At 33.3% G+C, this 22,784-nt stretch overlaps 1 protein-coding gene across 3 annotated transcripts in view; it reads left to right on the forward strand.

Annotated features, from left to right (window-relative positions):
- Nucleotides 1-22,784, forward strand: part of CSMD3 (CUB and Sushi multiple domains 3) — a gene marked incomplete at both ends in the record, with an annotated part of 1,156,743 nt that overhangs the window by 865,278 nt on the left and 268,681 nt on the right. For all 3 annotated transcript variants that reach the window (XM_080694904.1, XM_080694905.1, XM_080694906.1), the window contains 3 exons: nucleotides 546-684; nucleotides 4,882-5,069; nucleotides 9,925-10,119. In XM_080694904.1, coding sequence (XP_080551030.1) covers nucleotides 546-684; nucleotides 4,882-5,069; nucleotides 9,925-10,119 — 522 coding nt within the window. The remainder of the gene's footprint in view (nucleotides 1-545; nucleotides 685-4,881; nucleotides 5,070-9,924; nucleotides 10,120-22,784) is intronic.

Below are 22,784 nucleotides of genomic sequence, written 5' to 3' on the forward strand. Positions count from 1 at the left end.
ATCCAGAGGCATTCTCATTCTGAGCTAAATCCCAGCCCTATTTTATTTTTCAGTTTGAAACAGACTCTTAATAAATTGTAGAGAAATTATAGAGAGCCTCACTAAACTGCTGAGGGGGTCAAGAATTCTCCTCTCTCAGCCTCTGAAATACTGATAGTACAAGCATGAGCCACCACAAGCAGCTTAGGAAACCATCTTTATCTCTCTTCTCAATGCTTTTCTTTCACATGAAAATATAAAACAACAACAACAACAAAAAACCTATAGTAACGGAAAGAGAAAAAAACTACATCTATAATTTTTTTTCTTGGTTTTGGAAGCTAACAAATCATTTAAATTTGAGGGATCCATGCATGTATTCTATAAGAGATATTTGAATATTTTTATTCTTGAAAGCCAATGCAGTAGCCAGGTATCCCTCACTCTAAATGGCAGGTCTGTACAAAACCTCATAAACCCTCTTAGAGAAATGTTTTCACAAATATTGGTAGCTAATAAATTTTATTAATCTCTTAAGGGATTTTGTTTGCTTGTTTAAATTAAAGCACCCTGTGGAGGCAATTTAACAGGATCTTCAGGCTTTATTCTCTCGCCAAACTTCCCTCATCCGTACCCGCATAGCAGGGACTGTGACTGGACCATCACCGTCAATGCGGACTATGTCATCTCCTTGGCGTTTATCAGGTGAGCTCTACATTTAAAAAGTCTTTTTGGGTTGTTTTGCCTTAGTGTTTGTATGGGACAGATTTTTATTTCTGTATATGATAAATTTAATTATTTTTTCTTAATCCCAATACTTTGCAATTAACAATTCACAAAATCTTGAATCATAGAACAGCAGTAATGAAAGATGTTTTCTAGAGTCTATACCAGATTTCCAGTGCAGGGGAAACTGTTAAAGGTCCAGTGGTTTATTGATTCTCGTGGACTTTGATCTCTTTATAGATTTTTTTCTTTGTACTTACCATCACTGCTTCAAAAAGATTTAGTTTTTTTTTTTAAACTTCAGGATTAAAAGGCCAGTACTTCAATATGTTTTTTTCTCCCGTATTTACACCACTCTAAACATTTAAAAAACCCATAGGTGTAGCACCACCAGTAGGCTTGGGAAGACACATATTCCTAATTACTTTCTTTCTGGTGGTCTCATAAGTGAAGCTGAAAAAGAAAATTTGATGGGTTACTTCTCTATGACTTATCAGCAGAACCTGTCTCATGGTAGAGCTTTTCATGGTAATATTTCAAATTTAATTTGTTGCTTAGTAGTAGGAATTGCAGGATAAACTTAGTACTAAAGTAATAAGGGGTATAACTTGTATGGGAAAAAGGGCAACTGAGCTTGAGTTCTAGATCAACCACTTCCATCTCTGTTACATTGGAGAAGTTATTTATTTGAATGAATTTATAGTTCCTCACATAGAAGCTGTAATAATATGAAATGTGGTATCTTTGGCTACAATGGAAAGGGCTGGATTTTATTTTATTTAATTAATTAATTAATTTATTTACTTATTTTTGGTGGTACTGGGGGTGGAACCCAGAGGCTTTCTACCTCCGGGTTGTACTCCCAGACCTTTTTTATATTTTATTTGGAAACAGGGTCTCACTAAGTTCCTGAAAGCCTCACTAAGTAGCTGAGGCTGGCTTCGAAATCGTGCGATCCTCCTGTCTCAGTCTCCTAAGCGCGGGGATTACAAGCATGCGCCACCAAGCTTAGTGGCAGAGCACTTGCTCGGCAAGCACAGGGCCCTAGATTTGATCCTCAGAGCTGTAAAACAAAGAAATAAGTAAATCAAACATTTTACTAGAAATGTTGGAAAATAGCAGCTAAAAGATTTCCTAAGTAGATATTTTCTGAATCTCCACAGAGATGGATGAAATCAATAGGATTTCCCTCAGTAATACGACCTCTTTCTTCCTCCTATGTATTAAAGCTGCTTAATATTTATATAAAACATTAAAATTAATATTTCAGTTAAATTACATAGTAATATATATTTTCTAACACAATGAAACAAGGTATTTTTAAAAATAAATTTGCATGCTTATAATCCCAGCATTCGGGATGCAGACACCGGAGGATCGCAGTTCGCAGACAGCCTCAGCTACTTAGTGAGGCCCTCTGCAACTCAGTGAGACCCGGTTTCAAAAAAAAGAATAAAAAATAGGGCAGAGGCTATAGCTCGGAGGTTGAATGCCCCTAGGTTCCATCCCCAGACCCACATAAATAAATAAATAAATAAATAAATAAATAAATAAATAAATTTGTGTTTAATATTTTTATTTTTTATCACTGGAGTCATGCAGTGAGTATGGGGAAAAACAGGCCTTGTTTCAACATTCATTTTTTTGCTAATTTTTGTGCTGAAATATGATAAATATCAATAATTGACCTTACCTTTTTGAAATAAAATCAATATTTCTATATAAAATAATAATTAGAACTCTTCAAAATTGAACAGGTTTCAATACATAGATTTTCTATTTCTGCATTTATAGTGATATGCTGCTAATTGATATCACAAGAACAACAATGATATTGTTAGTTTTATTACAGGATCCTATTATAGGACAACTTCCCAATGTAAACACTATTGTTTTCTCTATTTTTACAGTTGAGGAAATGCCAGTATAGACACTAGAAATCTCAAGATATTAAATACAGGGCTTATTTTGCTTATAAAATAATTCTAGTTAATAATTTAGGGTTAGAAGTTTCTACTACATGAAAAACACGACATAGATTTAATTTTCAGTTATGCCATTTATTATGTGACCTTAGGGAAACCACTGACTGTTCAGGGCCTTATTGTCCTCATTTGGTAAAATAAAAATCATAATCCCTTACTTATACCACAGGATAATTGGCAAGGCCAAGTTTATAAAAGTGACTTATAAAATGCAATGTATTATTAGAATGCACTGTCCTTTCAGTTTTTGTGGAAAAAATGATCATTATGACTTAATATCCTAAAATATCCTATAAAAGCTGTACTTGTGTTTTATTTTTATTTTTAAAAAGCTGGAAATCAGTATTTTACGTATTTAAGAGAAAACAATAAATTAAAAAGAAATGATCTATATTTCATTGTTACATAGGCTTGTAGTCATCCAAGTATAAAAAATACTCTGTATCCCATATCACTCTAAACTTTAGTATATGAGACTGCAATGCACCGGTAAAGGCATCAAAATACTTCTGTATCATTTACAGAGCATTTGTTTCCACTGACTCTCCCAACAGTAAGACAGGCAAGGAAATTGTAATTACCAATGTATCTTCACATCCAAAGAGAGAAGTTAAGAAGGTTGTGTTTTGTTCCAGACCAAGAGGAATAAGTAGTGAAATCGGGTTTACTCTTCTGGCTTCTCCTATATTATCCCAACAGTTACCAAAATTCAGGCTTCAGATCCCTGAAAAGTTTCAATATAAATTCATTGGACTTGGGAAGCTACTGAATAAATTAAAGCAAAATGCAGTAGTTCTATGTTTAGCAAATGTTCCCATGTGACAGGCGCCCTTATTTATGAACAGATTGACACTTCACCACCATTTGTGCACAAGTGAATCGAGGAGAGGAACGTTCCTGTACAGGCACACACATTAAGGAAGGAAACAGCTGTAGACACTTAACCTCTTTGTAGATTTGTTATTCACCTAACATATCTCGACATTAGATATAAAGAGGACAAAATGACAAGTTAGTTACTTTGCTGATAGACATTACACAATGGTAAACCTTGCTAGTTTTGTTTTTTATGAGCTAACTCACTTTTCTTGACTCAAACTCATTTATTCTTTTCACTCTTACGGAATAAAGTTAGTAATACAAAGACTAACTGATTAACTGGCCCACTCTACTTCCTAAGTATTTGGCTAGTATGCTATTGTGAAATAATTCTCATACCTTTTAAGGTTAAAACAAATTTATTATACAAACTTTGCAATATTTATTTATTTATTTATTTATTTATTTATTTATTTATTTATTTATGGTGGTACTGGGGTTCCTGGAAACCCTCCTGTCTCCGGGCTACACTCCCAGACCTATTATATATATATATATTTTCTATTTGGAAAGAGGGTCTCATAAGCCAGCCTTGCTGGCTTGAACCAGCGTAATCCTCCTGTCTCCGCCTCCCAAGCACAGGGATTACAAGCATGTGCCACCACGCCCGGCAACTTTGCAATATTTAAGATACTGGTTTGAATAATTTATATGCTAAAATGTTATTTTTGACATTATTTAATTTCGACAGTATGTTAGTAAGGTTTCTCCTAAGTTAAGTTCTAAAAAAGGCAATATATTAATTTTCAGTAAAAGGAATGCCCAGTACATTGGGCAGTGCTTCTTTGAGTAATTTAAAAGCAAATTTTATATTTCAACTTTTGTTTATTATTTATATACAATTGAATGTTAAAAATACTTTTAAATTTTGAAATTTAGAAGCTGTATTTTCATAATGTAAAATGCAGATATAATAGAACTGTAAAAATAGATAATACCATCAATTTAACTGATATAACTTAAATAAGTAGCTAATAAAGACAGGAGCAAGACTTAAACTCACATCTTCTGACTCTAATTCCTATCCTCTTTCATTAGCAAATTTCTCTTTGCTTTAAAATCAATTGTATCGCCCCTAAATATACTGAAAGTGTTGAAATATTTGAAAATATGAAAATTTTGTTTTCCTTTTCCCCTGCTGATTTAATATTCATATTCAAGGTGTTTATTGCAGGAAAATTTCTATATTAGAATACTTTGACAGGGTCTGTTGTTCTTTTTAGGCATTGAGCATGTGATTATGTGACTATTATGCCTCATACTCTAGCAATAACAATCATTCTGCTTCTCCCGGTCTTCTTTATTGTTTCAGTTTTAGCATAGAACCAAACTATGACTTCCTCTATATATACGATGGACCAGACAGTAATAGTCCACTGATTGGAAGTTTTCAAGACAGCAAGTTACCAGAGAGAATAGAAAGCAGCTCAAATACCATGCATTTGGCTTTTCGGAGTGATGGATCTGTTAGTTACACTGGATTTCATTTAGAATACAAAGGTAAATATGAACATTCAATTTTAGTACTATGATTTAAACTGCAGGTACTTTATACAGGTGAATAATTTTGTGTTGGTAATTTGTTAGTTATATGTGCATTTTTAAATACAGATTGTACAATTTGTCTTATAAAATTGCTGTGGACTTTTCCTATCAGTGGGAAGGAAATTAGCATTTCTCTAATTACTACCAAAGGAAATGTATCAGGCAAACAAATTAGCAATTAGTATTCTGCAGTAATTGACTAAGGCCACAAAATATTAAAAACAAAAACACCAAAATTTCATCTTTTGGAAATTGAAGTTTCACTCAAATACCCTTATGTAGAGATTATTTTTAGTGTAAAGTATAATAGGAATAGAATAATCATGTTTCAGAAAATATTTACAAATATTTAATTATGCCAATATTCAGAACAGGGTGAACAAAATATAGCAATAATTAAAATGTTTCAGAATATTTCTGCAAGTATTTAAACAAATTATGTTAGAATTTTAAGGATTTTTCTCTTAATTGTACTCAAGTTTGTATTTTTAAAACTATTTTTAAATTTAATTTTTTTAAATTTTTGAACAAATGCTTAAAAATAAAAAAGTTCTACATACTTATGGCTTATCTTGTGATATTTAAATATGTATATATATTTACATACAAACACACACACACACACACACACACACGTGTGTGTGTGTGTGTGTGTGTGTGTGTGTGTACAAATGTAGTAAATGATTAAATCAGATTAAATATCTATCCCCTAAAATGTTTTTCTTTTTATGGTGAAAGCAATCAAAATCGTGTGTGTGTGTGTGTGTCTATGTGTGTGTGTGTGTGTGTGTGTGTGTGTGTGTGTGTTTGGTATTGGAGATTGAGCTAAAGGGCATTCTACCTCTGAGCTACACTCCAAACCTTACAAACCTTATTTTATTTTGAAACACTTTCACTAAGTTGTGGAGGGCCTCACGAAATTTCTGAGGGTGTCTATGAGCCTGTTATCCTCTTATCTCAGTCTCCCAAGTACTGGGATTACAGGCATGTGCTATCATACCCAGTTGATTTATGCCTTTTTAAAAATATACAGTATATCATCATTCTCTACAGTCACCCTTCTGTGCAATAGCACGTAACTTCTTACTCCTTTCTAACTCTAACTTAGCACCCATTATTCAACCCCTACCATCCTTATCCACCGAATTCTGATAACCATGGTTCTACTCTCAGTATTCATGAGTCCACCTTTTTAAAATTCCACATTTGAGATCATACAATTTTATGCTCATTGTCTGTAGGGAGATTTAGATCTTAGTTTTTCAAGGGTGAAATTTCTTTTTTGAAAATTGAATCTATAGATATATTGATAAATTATCTCAAACTATCAACTGAATTCTAAAAATATATACTTCAGATTTATTGCTTCTTATTTTTAATAAATGAAAATTGTATAGATTAAATAAAACCTTTCAAGTTTTTTTTTTTGTTGTTGTTGTTGTTGCTTTTAGGGAAAGTGAAGTCTTAGAACTCAGCATAATGCAGATGCCTGGAGTTCCCCAATATCTCTATTGTCTCTTGAAAATGCATGCCAGATTGAGGGTATGTGCTGGACCTGGAATGCGGTAGAGTTAATTCCAGTGGCAATCTTGAGCCCTCTCTGAGACTCTTATCTCGTAGGCAAACTGAGAAAATGATCTTGTCAGAAGGCAAGTGTGCAGATGGTGTAGGACAGAGTGTGAACATCCAGTGTCCCAGATATTTATTAAGGTTATTTGCAAATGCTACTATCTCTGACCCAGAAGATTTTAGAGATACTTAGAAATTGGGACTGTGAGTTAGGTAGCCAGTGTTGTTCTGTAGAGTAGAATTGAGAATTATGTTCTCACCACCTGGGAGATACCCCTTAACCTTATGCCAGGACCCAGCAAGCTAGCTATGCAGGAAAACCATGAGGACTTAGGGTACTCAGTAGGGTAGCACTTAGGGTAATTTTAAGATATTGCTCTTCTTTCCATGACAGTAACCTTCTGATTAATCCTGAATTTGGTGCTTACTTTTTCCACATATGTATGCTTACGTATATATTTTATATGTTCCATCATGTGCATAATTTACCCATTTCATACAGATTTTATATTTTCATCATGTATATTCTAGAAATTGCTTTTTCCCTTTACATTGCTTCTAAAATTTATCAATATTAGAATGTTAGAAACAGCTTTGGCTTATTAACTTCTTTATGATATTCTGTCTTATGTCATAATGTTATAATTGATAGGTTTTTTTGATGATAGAGACTATTCTACTTTTTTTTACCAGCAAAGATGAATTATAATGAGATGAATGTTCTTTTACATGTTTTCTTGAATACATTTGTGAAGGTATCTACAACGTTCTTATATGTAAATGTCACTGGGTTAAAAGGTATATGCCACTTCAATTTATATCAGTATCGTCAAAATATTCTCCAAATATGTTATAGGCATGTATAAGCAACTTAGATGACAAGAGTTGAAGGAACTCCATAGTTTTGACCAAAACAGTGATGTTTTTGATTTTGAAATTTTGTGCATGTGTGCTCCTGTGCTTGTGCTGAAGAGAAAATTGAGTCATTTAGTTTAGATAAGGGAACTGAGCTTATCCAACTTGTATAGTCTAGCACATGGCTCTCCTTCATGTCCATATCCCTTTCATCTAATCAGTACCATTTTATCAAAGCTCATGGGACATTTTATCTCTGAGCTACAACTCCAGCCCTCTCTTATCTTTTTTAATTTTGAAACAAGGTCTCGCTAAGTTGTGGAGGGTCTTCCTAATTTGCTGAGGCTGGCTGAGAACCTGTGATTCTCCTGTCTCAGCCTCCCAAGTCTTGAGATTACAAGTGTGCAACGCCACCATACCCAGCTACTCAATGCTCACTTTAGTTGTCACTAATCACGAAATTTCCTAGGTACCTTTCCTCATGTAACACTCATCACAATTATAATTATTTAATTAATGTAATTCTCTTTTTCTCTCGCTGTCTCTCTGTCTCGTTCTATCTCTCTGTCTTTCTGTGTCTGTCATTATGTCTGTCTCTCTGTCTGTCTGTCTGTCTCTCTCTGTCTCTGTCTCTCTCTGTCTCTGTCTCTCTCTCTCTCTGTCTCTCTCTTGTGTGGTGTGTGTGTGTGTGTGTGTGTGTGTGTGTGTGTGTGTGTGTGCACGTGTGCTATGCTAGGAATTGAGTGCAAGGACAGTCTACCTCTAAGCTATGCCCCCAGTCCTATTTTTTATTCTTTATTTTGAAACAGGGTTTCTCTTAATAGACTACTCTATGAATGCTCTTTCCAGAGTTGTTTAGGTAATAAGCTTTGAAGTATTTGTTGAAAATAAGAAGCCAAGAAAGTAGATCTTTATCATTCCTCTGATAGTCCATTAAAATTATTTAAATGTTTGAGTCTACCATTTTCTTTCTTAGTTTTGTTGGAAGAAATTATATATAAAGTATTCTTTCTAATACAAAGATTTCTCGTATTTTGTAGGCATAGAAGTATCTTAAAATCTTTGTAAATTTCTTATGAATGGAAGGAATATATTCTTACTATTGGAATTAATCACATTTTGGCATACTATAATAATACATTTTATACTTAACAAACTCGAGGAAATTGTTGTCTTAAATTCTGATGGTTCTACAGCTCATAACCAGAGACACACACCTCCCAACTTTTCAATAGTACAAATTCTGATGTAGAAAATCATATTTGCTATTTTTAATTTTTTATAATAAACTTTGCATTATAGATTTCTTTGTTTCTTCATGAGTATGAACCCAGGGGCGTTCTATCTTCAAGCTATCTACCCTCATTCCTATTTTATTTGGAAACAGTGTCTCACTAAGTTGCTTAAGATCTTATATGTTGCTGGGGCTGACTTTGAACCTATGATCCTTCTGTCTCAGCATTCCATGTATTGGGATTACAGACATATACCACCACACCAGACTTCTTTATTATTTCTTAAGTAATCTATAATAATAATAAAATAGGAATAATCTCAAGACATTATATTCTATATTTGTTAAAAATTATTTTTGTGCCTATCACAAAATGAATAAACTAATGTTCCTATTTTTCTAAATATTTTCAAAATACTATTCAGTCTCTAGTGTGCTCCAGGCACACAGAACACAGATCTTTTTGTGTGTGCGTGAATAAAGTTTGTATTTCATTTTGTTTGTTACCTCTAGCTCTGAAAGTACCTGGTATTGGTATAAACAACCTGTCTCAAAAGAACATGCTTTGGGTTTTGTAAAAGCTTTATTGCTATTTTACACCAGAGATACCTCTGATTGAAATGAAGGAATGACTAGAGAAAAGAGGTTAAGAGAAATAGTTGCAAGTGGAAAAACAGGGTCTTTGGCATTCCTCCTGAAGAACTAACTAAGTGTAGCATAGGCTGTAGAATAACTTCTAGGTTCAGTAATGTGGACTGGGTATACGTTACTAAAGAAGATCTTTAAAATAAAGTAGTATTATAGGAGGTTCTGCTTATTTTCCAAAGTAATCTCATTTATATTATTTATGAATGAATTATAACACACAAGTTATAATAAGTAATAGGACTCTATGTTTGATTGTATACATTAGATACTAATTCTAATGAAAAATCTCAAGAAGACTTTTGTTCTCTTACTTACCAAAATATTTTAGCAAAATTTCAGATATGGATAAGGTGTACTTTGTACACTGAGCTTCAAACACTTAGACAAGAAGGGGTGGTGGTGGTGCCTTCTTTTGTAGTTTAGAGAAAGAAATGAACATACACTCAGGTTTTATAGGAAATATTATTTTAAAGTAATTAATGTCATGTCAACACTGTTTCTCAGCAAAACTCCGGGAGTCCTGCTTTGATCCAGGCAATATAATGAATGGCACCCGACTTGGAATGGATTATAAACTAGGGTCTACAGTCACCTATTACTGTGATGCGGGCTATGTCCTTCAAGGCTACTCAACACTCACCTGTATTATGGGAGATGATGGAAGACCTGGATGGAACAGAGCCCTCCCAAGTTGTCATGGTAAGACCTATGCTTTTTTCTGCACTTTTATTATTAGATAAAATTTAAAAATTTAATGTAATTTCTGTATTTTTTAAATCAACCATTTAACCTACAGTCTTAAAGTGTGGAATAGGCGATGAAGAGGTTTTTATTTGGGATGTTTAAACTAAATTAAATAAAGAAATGGCTTGTTGGCTTGTGTGCCTGTTGCAGTGGGAAAGCTTTCTTAAAGCATGGGTATTGTTGCCAGTTGTGGTTATCTGTATGCCTCCAGAACTTAAGAGATGTGCCTGAAAATATTAAGTAGCCAGAAGATATTGTCTGAGCAAATGGAGAGGAAGCACACTGAAATTGACATTTTAGTTCAATTAGATAAATACAGTTAATCTAAATATTACCCCAAACTGATGACGAATCTTTATCTGGAATAAAGGTACAAAAGACTATCTGTTTCTCCTAAAAGCTAGGTTTCTCAGAGCAGAATTAATAATGCTGTTTAAAAAAAGACTTGCTGGTAACCCTATATAAAGAGACAGTGAAAAAGAACATTTGTAGGAAGGAGAAAGAAACAGTAATATCATCATGGGAAGTTACCACAGACACCCTAGCCAAATGAGTGATTCTAATGCATTGTACAAAACTGATACAGAGATGATATCATTTAGAGTAGATCTTCCAAACTGTGGTCAACATCAGTGAGTCATAAAATCAATTCATTGGGTCATGACAGGCATTTTTATAATATACAGAGAATTTAATCAAAATAAAATAAAATGAAAAAAATTATATTTCAAAGAACATGGCAATGACAAATATTCTCTTAGAGAACGTTCTCAGTTATATATACAGAAATAAGTAAAAAAGTATACTCACATATGTATGTATGTATATACATATATGTATGTATACATATACATATATATATGTATATGTATACATACATATGTATGTATATATGTATATATATACATTTTATATGTGTTTATGCATGTTTGCATAGGCAAAGCATATTTTTGAATATGGATGTCTGGAAAAAACAATTATTTTGATTTAATGATTATAATTGTGGATTTGAGCTAGGTACAGTGATGCATGCTTGTAATTACCAATACTTGGGAGGCTGACACAGAAGAATTGCATAGTTGATGCCAGCCTCAGCTACTTATTGAGAGCCTCAGCAACTTGGAAAGACCCTGTTTCTGAATAAAATAAAAAGGGGTGGATATGTAGCTTGGAGATAGAATTCACACTGCCACCAAAATATGGATTTTAAATGTCAGATATACATGGTAGTTTTTTCCCAGGTATATAATGTATTCCCATACAAAAATTATCATTGCATGACTTCTGTTTTACATATTATTTAACCTCTCTGAGCTTATTTTCTCTCATCTCTAAAATGAAGATAATTAAAATTCTTTACTTCAAAATGCTGTTATTAGAAATAACAACACAGCTATGAGAAACCAGTGCACAGCTACAAAATTGGTCCATTAACTACCAGAACAACCAGTTAATCACTAATTTGCATTACTGGTCTCATCTGCAAAATATATAGGAAATAAAAAGAGAATAAGAACTTTGGGCTTAATTCTTCCATAGAGGAAAATGATTAGTTTTCATGGAAATTTATAAAAAAAAATTAACAGAAAGAATGAAATTGTTTTAGGATCTAGAACTAATTACAAAAAGTACAAAGAAATACTTGTTTTTAACCAGAGACCAAGAAAAACATAGGAAAATATTTTCCTTTTTTCACTTTTTTTGTGTATTTAATGGTGCATAATAGTTTCACATCATAATATAAATCATTTTGACAATGACATACATGCACACAGCACAGCAGTTGGTGTCCCTTTACCATCTCCCCATTTTCCTCACTCCCAATACAGAGTACCAAGATAGACATTGTATATACATACACATAGTCAATGCTAGTATTTCCATTAATAATCCTTAGTCTTTTTTCTCCCCTACTTTTAGACATCCTTCCTGGCTCCACTGGTGTTTCTCTTCCATTATTTGGAGTTTCTTTTGTATCCCAATTACTCTCTATCCTGTACATATTAGAAAAAAGTGTATGACCTTTCAATCTCAGTGATTGGCTAATCTCATTTAACATAATGTTCTCCAAAGCCTTCCATTTTTTTGGCAAATGTGATAATTTTGTTTTTCTTTATTGCTGGGTAGAATCCCATTGTGTTTATTCTTCATAATTTTGTAATCTATTCATCTGTTGATGTACAACTGATTTGGTTATATAATTTGGCTATTATGAATTGTGCTGCCATGAACATGTATATGCATATATTACTGTGGTTCTCTCTTTTCAACCCCTTTACCAATAGTGGTAAATTTATGTTATATGGTGGATCTGCTCCCAGTATTTTAAGGAATCTTCACACTGATCTCCATAGCTGCTGAACATTTATTCTTACTTGACTTCTTTATAATTGCCATTCTGATTGGGGTTAGAATCAATCTTAGTGTAGTTTTGCTTTGCATCTTCCTGATTGCCAATTATGTTGAACATTTTTTCATGTATCTTTTGGCCACTTGTATCTTTTATTTTATGAAGTGTCTATTCAATTCAGATGCCTATTTCTTGATTGGGTTATTGTTTTTTCTAGTGTAAAGTTTTTAAGTTCTTTGTTTATTCTAGATATTATACCTCTGTCAAAGAGATGGCTGGTAAAGATTTTTTTTTTCACATTTTATAGGCTCTCTCTTTAGACTCTTGGTTATTTTCTTTGATAAGCAGAAACTATTTAGTTGGATGCCATCCCACTTATTAATTCTTGTTTTAGTATTTACATATTTATATTCAATTGATCTTTAACAAAGGGGCCAAATACATAAGCTGGTATAAAGACAACCATTTCAACAAATGGTGCTGGGAAAACTGGCTATCCATTGGTAGAAAAATGGAACTAAATCCTCATTTCTCACCATGCACAGGAATCAACTAGAGATGGATCTAAGTCCTGGAAGTTAAACCAGAAACTGTGAAGCTATTAGAGAAGGGCATAGGTTCAACACTCCAATACATAGGCATAGGTAGAAACTTCCTCAACAAGATCCCTCAAGCTCAGGAAATTAGACTTTACTTACTTACTTTGTATGTGTGTGGTCCTAGGGGATTAAACCCAGGAGCATTCTATCTCTGTGCTACACCCCTACCCCCTGAGGCTGAGACAGGAGGATCACAGGTTCACAGCCAGCCCCAAATCCTTAGTGAGGCCCTCCTCAACTTAGTGAGACCCTGTTTCAAAATAAATAATAAAAAGTAGGTTTAAGGGTGTACCTCAAAGGTAGCATGCTCCTGGGTTCTATTTTCAGTACTACAACAACAACAATAACAAAAAGAATTATATGGCCAGTCCTTGGCAGCTTTTCATGGTAGGTCTTATCCTATTGAAGGATAAGATCTTGAGAAATAAGACCAGGGAATTTTGACTGATTGTTATTCTTTAAAGTACATAAGTAGGGCATTGGCTATCTGTTATTTCTGAACACCAAAATAAGGAAAGATTTTTAGTTGTTTTATTGTTACGATGTTAGTAATCGAACTCAGAACCTTACACTATTTTTTAATGTAAAAGCAAACATATGGCTGTAGTCTGCAAACCCTTAGTAATGAACTATAGAATTGATTTCTGAAAGCATAGTCTGCACATTCTTAGAACACAACTACATCTTTATTTTTATTTCATCATTTTCTTAGTCTCACTTTAGAACATAAGCTACATGAAGTCAAGAGCTATATATTTATGTTTAGTGTGCGATCCGTTAAATTATATAAGCATGTTCTTGGTAAATATTTGTTAACTTGAACTGGACTGTAGAATTTTACAAAGTTTGACTATTTTAAAAGATAGTTTTTTTATCACTATTTAGGATTAAGTGTATGTTTTAAATCTGCAGAAAATGTTTTAAAGAGCTTAAGTTGGACACTGGAAGATTATATTTGTCAGAAGTAGATCCAAAAATGATTGCCTCCTGTCATAAGTCCTGCTCGGTGATGAGAAACCCTGCAGTTTATCAGAGGAGAATGTCACATATCTTAAAAGATAGCAGAACTGCATGTCTGTACCTCTACTTTGTGATTTTAAAAAATTGTCTTAGAAAATAAGTCTTCCCTTTTATTTTTTATACTTTAAAAGTATATGCAGAAAGTTTATTAATTCAGTTGTTAACAGACATACTAAAGTAGAAGTTATATCATCCTTATCCATATTCTGATTTAATATAGGTTTAATATAGGTAAAGTCAATGAGATGCAAGTATTGACAAATTCCATATTTGATCATTAATATCTGTTACTTGATTTATTTTACCTAATCATATTGCATCAATGTATTTCATCTAATGACATAGCTGAGCCCTCAGAGAACCTAGCTATCTTTACCGCTTAGTCTCTCTTCTATCTAGATCTTTTCTTTCCCTAGTTCCTCATATAATATCTTCTGAACACAAAAGTAATCATTAAATTAAAAACATATGTCAGATTATATTTATATAAATATATAAATTATATATTACATTTGAGTATATTACATTACTCAAAACCCATCAATAGCTTGCCAAATCATAACAAACCCCAAAGATCCTATAATATAAAGCTCTACTCCACCTACCCTGACATTACCAGTCTCTCCCTCTGCCACACTCTTTGAGTGACACTGGCTTCCCTGATGTTTCTTCAAAGCAGTGATCATACTTGTGACTCAGAGATTTTGCACTTGCTGTTCTTACTGTCTGTAATATTTTTATTACAGCTCTCAGCCTGGCTAGTTCTCTTCTTTCCTTCAGACATTTAACCATTTGCCTTTATTATTAAAAAAATTTCTTTTCTATTCACCTTATCCATGCTTCCCACAGTTCCCAGGATGGAATAGTTGTCTGTATGAAAAAATGCAATGATATGCCTTTGGCAAAGATATATATCTTTGATATCTATCCAAGAACTCTCAGGGTCTCAAAACTATAAAAAGTGAATCACAAAATTTGGCAGTACTCTTTAGCGTACCAATACAATATTTTTTATTTTTTCCCATTGCTATAGCATACAGCAAACATTGAATTGACTGGAAATTATAAAACCCTAGGAACATATTTGGCTTGTTAAAGAAACACTATGTCATAAACTGTTCCAAAGAAACAATCAAAACATTTGTTCATTCCCCCATCTTTTCAGGTATTTTTAAAAGTATCAATTATGTGCCTATAAGTACTATGGATAAAGACATGAATTCAACATGATTTTAAATTTTAAAAAGTTTATAGTTTAACAAGACATCTAAATTCCACTGTTAGCAATATAAAAACAGAGTACTAGGAACACAGCATGGAAGGGTATTTGAACAATTATGAAGAGCTTTTATAGTTCACCACACTCCATGGTGTGAGAACTATTAATATTCTCATTTACAAATGAGGAAATGAGGAATAGAGAGGTCTGGTTTCTTGTTAAAAGTCACACATGCCTAGCAGTCTTATTGTCCATCCATAATTTTAATCACCATCCTGTCTGTAGGCTGCTTAGTTCTGTAAAGGACAATGTAATGACACTTTTGTATCTCTAGAGCCCAAGAGTACCTGGAAGATTTTAGTTGGTATCTTAGTCCATGATGCGCTGCTATAACAAAATATTTAATAATTTATAAAGAATACAGATTCATGACTCTAGAATTATTGATTCCCAATGGGTGATGTCTCCCACTGGGTAGAGCACTGGAATAAATATAGATGCATAAAAAAGGCAAAGTCATCAGCACTTTTTTTATTTATTTGCCTAAAAAAGATAGATTTTTTTGTTTAGTGTGGTAGTGATCTCAGTACTTAGGAAGCAGAGACAGAAGGATTTCAGGCTGAAGGCCAATCTCCGAAATTTAGCAAGGCCCTCAACAACTTAATAAGACCTTGTTTCAAAATAAAATATAAAATAGGACTGTAAATGTAGCTCAGAGGTAGAATGATGCTCTTGGGTTCAATCACCAGTACCAAAAAAATAAATAAATAAAAAGAAAGAAAGTAGATTTTCAGGGGAGCATTGGAGTATGTTTTATTATTATTATTATTATTATTATTATTTTTATTTTTTATTGTTATTATTATTTATTTTCTGAACAAGGGATGATAAGCCAAATAAGATTGAGAATATCTGATAGATGCTGGGAAGTCTGACCAATGACTGGCAAGGTAGAATGATATCTTTATGATGGGATTTGACTGTGTGATCCCATGGTAGAAGGCAGAAGGGCAAGTGTATGCAGTATGTGAATACTCAAGGTATAGAGACAGAGGTAGAGAGGAAGGGAAGGAACCAAAACCCACCCTTTTTGCAGGAACTTACTCCTATACTAACTAGCCCACTCCCATGATAATAGCATTAATCTATTCATGAGGACAGAGCTCAAGACCTAAGCACTTCACCACTTTTTCACTGAGGATTGAGTTTCCAATACATAAATTGTAGGGCAAGGTGCATTCAAACTTAGAGCACTTTATTAAATGTTTTGCAAGTAGATGTATGTCATTAAGATTAAATGACAAAGGTTTCTCATTATTTTTAACATGGTACTTCAGGCTAAGTATGATAATCAAGATATATTACCACATAAACTGGTACATTTGTTCATCTGAACTATATTTTATATTTTATCATAAATAGAATTTTGTACAAAATACAAAGCCTTAACAGATATACCTAGCCAGTGTTAATTATATTTTTTTGAAAATCTGCTGTGCTATTATTTTAGGACCTTCATATCACTCATGTTAATATAAATCCTGGATTACCCCCCCAAAAAAAAAAAAGAAATTAAGGAACTCAATAACTGGTGACCTTTAAATCTATTCAGGGTATGTAAACAATAGTGTGTTACGATAGACATTCTTTAGTCATCTGGCACCACTCCCTGTTCACTTCCTACTCATATGTGGAATGATAAACACATTTAAGAGGAGACCGCTTTTATCCTATCAGTGGAAGAGAAGGCTTTGAAACAAACAAGCCAACAAATATAAAATAGGTTTTATAATCATAGATTTCCAACTTTAGAATAATCTTTAATTACCATCTCTTACTGATAGCATATTGTTTGGATCTATAAAGAAGTAGCTAACTGAACTTGGGTTCCCAGGTCTTCTTTTTAAATGGTGTGACTTACCTTGGGCTAAAAAATTTATTTCAAATGTCCTTGAGGTTTATATATTCTTTGAGATGTGAAAGAAATATCATTCTATTATGAATACCTATGAAGATGATCTAGTCTAATATGCTGAGCCATTTCACATTTGATGTCATTTAAATATGTGATATAATTAAAAGATTTAGATGAAAAATTTATAAAACAGAGGCCCCATAGTAAATTATTACTAAATATCATCAATATATCTGCCTTTCCTAAGCAGCCCATAGTAATTTTGTTCACAGCTATATTACGCAAATTATGTATCATATTCATGTTCTATACTGAAGCATAATATATTTTTATTGAAAAAACACTAAGGCTGCATTGGGATAAAAGCAAAGTATGTTTCATTTTTGTTTAATTCTGAGAAACTATTATTTAACAGGAATCGAGAAGGAAAGCTAATGTTATTCAGCACCTGCTATTTTGCAGGCACTCTTACATACATTATCTCTCCAGTTGGCCTCTAGCATACTAGTCTAGAGATTCATTAACATTGTTATAAATAAGTCCCTGCTGCTGGGAATTCTGAGCATACTATGTAGAACAGCCCTCATGAAAAGAAATGTGATTGCAAATCAATGCTTATAATTTACAGCATTTTTTTGTGACTACTAACTTGGGATCAACTTAGATCCTACTTAAACCATATGGTCACATGGCCTGTTATTGTATTAAAATGTTTCCCACTGTCCACTCTCATGTAGTCTATATTTAATACAGACCTCAAATGTATCTTCCTGATATACTGCCAGTTTGCAGACATATTGAAAAAATTTTACTTACACAGAAAGTTGAATTATCCTAGTGATTCTCTCCTTATAGATGAAGAAAGTAAAGTATGTATCAGTAAATCTTAGAAGTCATGGAAAGACTTGAATGGTATTAAGATAATAAGACAAGAAATCCAAAAAGAGCCAATCTTTACTAATGTTACAGAAATAAAATTCCAGGAAGTGCTCCAAGAGCTGTGTGCCTGTGTGCTTCTATCCCCCAACATGATGTCAAATTACAAAAATACCAAATAAAAAACTGAGAAAAAACCCTACTGACAATTCATTTTACTGAGTCTAGAAAAGAGAAAAAGCAATTTTATTATAAAATAAATATATCTATAATGCAATGCACATCACATACAGTTTGCAAGAAACATCCAAAGACTGATTAGGCTCTCAGATTTATTTATAAAGTAAAAGAAAGAACTATTAAAATTTACTGTATTTCTCTTGAGAGACAAATTAATGCACTTCAAATTCTTTATACCTTATATAAAAACCAGTGTCCAAGTCAGAAGGCTGGTGACCTTGCACTATAAAATCAAAAGGTCTATCTCTTATGCGTTCACAGAGATACTCTTGAGAAAGGAAGTAGTTTGAAGCTTCCCTCCCATTTGGTAAACAAAATTTCCTCCAAACACACTTTCATGTCAATCAGCAAACCATTCATTCCAGGATTCCTAAGGAAGGTATATTCTTACAGAATGACAGGCCGGGCTGGCGGAGCACTTATGAAATCCTAGTACTTGAGAGGCTGAGCCAAGAGGTTCTCAAATTCAAGGCCAGCCTCAGCAACTTAGAGAAAAGAGACTTCACAATCTACTATACCTTGTTTCAAAAAGCCAAAAAATGAAAAGAGTTGGAGGTGTAGCTCTGTGTTAGAATACCCCTGGGGTCAATCCCGAGTACTAAGAAAAAAATAAAAATAAAAAGACAAAATAGAGCTCTCTATTTTGCAACTGAGAATTTGTTCTCTAATCTCAAAACACAAGTTTTGTGTATTAAACTGAACCACAAAGGCATTAGTGGATAAACCCAAGTTATACTTAGGCTGTGGCTCTAACTAGCTGCAAGCTCAAGCCAATTCCAGGACTAGTTATTTCTTCCCAAGTTAAAAACAGAGTTTGGGAACCTTTTTTATTCAGAGATGAACTAATGTTTGCTGTTAGGAAAACAGACAAAAGAACAAGAAATAAGAAATTCTCCAATGTAACTAGTTATTTTCCAGATCTTCATAGGCCAAAGATATAATCTTTGAAGAAACTTATTTTGATGGTAAGAGTAGACATATATTGACAAAGAGAAAAGAAAGGTATTTCAGAATAATCTAAATGGGGTGGCATGGTGGCATATGCTTGTTAGCCCAGTACTTGGGAGGCTCAAACAGAAAGATCGCACGGGTTCAAAGCCAGCCTCAGCTACTTAGTGAGGCTTTCAGCAACTTAGACTTTGTTTCCAAATAAAGTATAAAATAGGTATGGGAGTATAGCCCAGAGGTAGTAAAGCTCCCGGATTCCACCCCCAATACCACACACACACACAAAAAGAATAATCTAAATGGAGTGGGTTTCTAAAGTCTTTGTGCATGCTAATAACCCAACAGGACTCCCTCTACTTAGCATCAAATTTGTAAGCACATAAGGTAAAATAAAAACACGTAGCTTTGAAGAGATATCAATTATGTTTTATGATAGTTATCAAAGTACATAAAATTATAATTTAAAACAATTTATGCATTTATAATTAAGGCATTAAATTAGGAGTTTTAGCAGTAGATCTAATAACTACTTCAATTTTCAGTAGTAATAAGCCTAAAATATTTTGAGGTATCTGCAACTATATAAGGTAATATACAATATCTTTAATTTCTGTTGCTGACAAGATTCTAGTTACTCCTAATACTTGGCTTTGTCTCCAATATTTAAAATGAAACTTCATCTTAAAATTTAGTTGGGAAAAAGTCAAATAGGAGTTAGAGGGCATATAGATATTTTTCTTTCCCATCAAATTCATAGAATAAGTAAAACAGCCCCTGAATTATAAGAAAATAGAGATGTTAGACAGATTCTCCTCCCTTTTTCTAGTAGTATTAGCTTTTGCTATCCCCACATACACACTTAACCTTCTAAGTGATAAAGAATGAACAAAAGAAGACAGTATACACTTTGACCGTCAACAGCCAAGAAGTGATTCCCATGTCTCCGGGAAAACTGAATTGAGGTTGTAACTTCCTCTTCCCTTGGGATGGAGCAGGGTTCTCTGCTCTTGATCCTTTGGGAAACATAATAGAAAAGTAAGAGCCAGAAGCTCCTCCTATTAAAAGACATCGGTGCCCTTGTAGTAAAGTCAAATAAGCATCTCTCGCATCTCTCTCTCTCTCTCTCTCTCTCTCTCTCTCTCTCTCTCTCTCTCTCTCTCTCTCTCTCTCTCCTCTTCATTCCTCTCCTCTCCTCTCCTCTCCTCTCCTCTCCTCCTTCTTTTTCCCTCCTCCCTCCCTTCTCCTTCATCCCTCCTTCCTCTTTCCTTCCCTTCCTCCCTCCCAGAATTTGGAAGTGTGGTAGATAACTAAATTCTTCCTGCTATTTTTTGTAAGCTTTGTATCACGTTAAGACTGATCAAGTTAATTCTTTTTTTGCGGGTCTGGGGATGGAATCCAGGGTCATTCTAACTCTGAGCTACACCCCCTGCCCTATTTTTATTCTTTATTTTAAAATAGTGTCTCACTGAGTTGCAGAGGGCCTCGCTAAGTAGCTGAGACTGTCCGCGAACCACGATCCTCTGGTCTCAGCCTCCTGAATGCTGAGATTACAAGTGTGATAGGTCAGAAAAGTTCTTTAATTTGTTTTATCTAACCTCACCTGATCTAACAGATACTTTCTGTTCCAAAACTCCTTTATATTTCCTTCTTTCTCAAAGCTATTCAGTCAATAATAGTGAAGCTAAACTTTAAACTTTAAAATTTCTGATTTCAAAGTGTTCTTTGAATATATAATGTATTACACTATGCTGCCCAAAAAAAGGGTTTTAAAATTTTGTTTTATATTTTATGTATTTAGTAAATACCAAGATGTTAAAAAGCTATATTATTTTTCTAATATGACATTTATTGGAAGTCTACATATAAAGATACTATGATAGATTTCAGATACTCAAATGATATGCAAGAAAGATATGATAACTTTGACTTAATAGATCATGAAACTAGAGATTGACATATACCTTAATCAAAAAGCCACAAATATAGATACATAACTACAAACATAATTTACAAACTATAGACTTTGTCTTAAAATTATTTTATTTGTTTATTTGTTTGTTTGTTTCTTTATTTATTTATTTTGGTGGTACTGGGGTTCCTGAAAACCCTTATATCTCTGGTCTATACTCTCAGAAACCTATTTTTTTATATTATTCTTTGGAAACAGGGTATCTTAAGCCAGTATCTTAAGCAGCTGGTTTCGAATCTGTGTGATTGATCCTCCTGTCTCCACCTCCCAAGCGCGGGGATTACAAGCGTGCACCACCACGCCCAGCGCTATCTTGAAATTATTGATGGAGTGATACATTATAAGAGCTTTTGAACAAGTCTGAAATTAAAGATAACTTTTCTGAGAAAGGAGCAATTGTGATATTTGGTAGGATTCAAATTATTAGAGTATTTTTCTATAAAATCACTATTATACTAACACATTAGTTGTTTTAAGTATATTTTAAAATTATAACAGGTCATTATCACTAAAGAGCAATGATAGGAGAGAAATAAGACATCAACTAAGTGATAAAATATTTTAATTTCAAAAAACACTAATAATTTGAGTCACTTTAAGAAATTTTCTTCTCATGCACAAGTTATTACAAAATTCATAGACTAATGATTATTCATGAGTATTAGAATTGTTTCACAATGATAAAAATGTTGTATCATTAGATAGTGGTGTTGCTCAGACAACTAGTGAGTGTGCTCAGCACCACTCAATTTTGCATTTTAAAAAGGTGACTTTGTGATATGTGAAATATATCCCAGTTTTAAAAATGAAGTTATAAAATGAGTTACATAGATATCATAGGTTAACTGTTCACACCCCCAAAACTATTATGATTAACAGAATTTGTGTATGTCAATATGAAAGGACTGTCCCACAAATATAACTATTCATATGCCTTTGCTATAGACTTTTCTTTCTCTGCAGCACACATGCTCTTTGTTGGGAAAAACCACATACAGAGTTCTGAGAGATGCAAGCAACGCCTTGCTATCCAGCAGTCAAGTGACTTAGTCCAGCAATCAGTTAGGTGACAGATGTAGAAGTTGGATTATTGAATCATTAAAACAGTTTATAAGCATTTGGATATCACATTGTGATAGAAATTTTTAGTATTAAAATGTGAAATTATAACATAAAATCTATTCAAGAGGAATGGAGACTGGCGATAGCCATTTCTTTGTTTAGGTGAACAGATGAGGCAATAGAAAATTCATATCAATATTATTCTTACAGTTTTCCAAATAAAAGTATGAATGCTTATAAATAATGCAGAGAAAACTGAAGATTAAATAAAGAACATACTTATTTTAGCAGTTTATAAATCAAAGTCCTTTTTAACTCTATGATGGCAAAATAGCATTGGAGGCTTGTCATCTCAGGCAGATAAAGTTAGGTACTTATGTTTATTTAGGTAGGTTACACAAATAGGAGCATAAAAATGGCTA

The sequence above is a fragment of the Muscardinus avellanarius genome (genome assembly GCF_963383645.1).
Source record: "Muscardinus avellanarius genome assembly, chromosome: 4".
Taxonomy (NCBI): Eukaryota; Metazoa; Chordata; class Mammalia; order Rodentia; family Gliridae; genus Muscardinus; species Muscardinus avellanarius.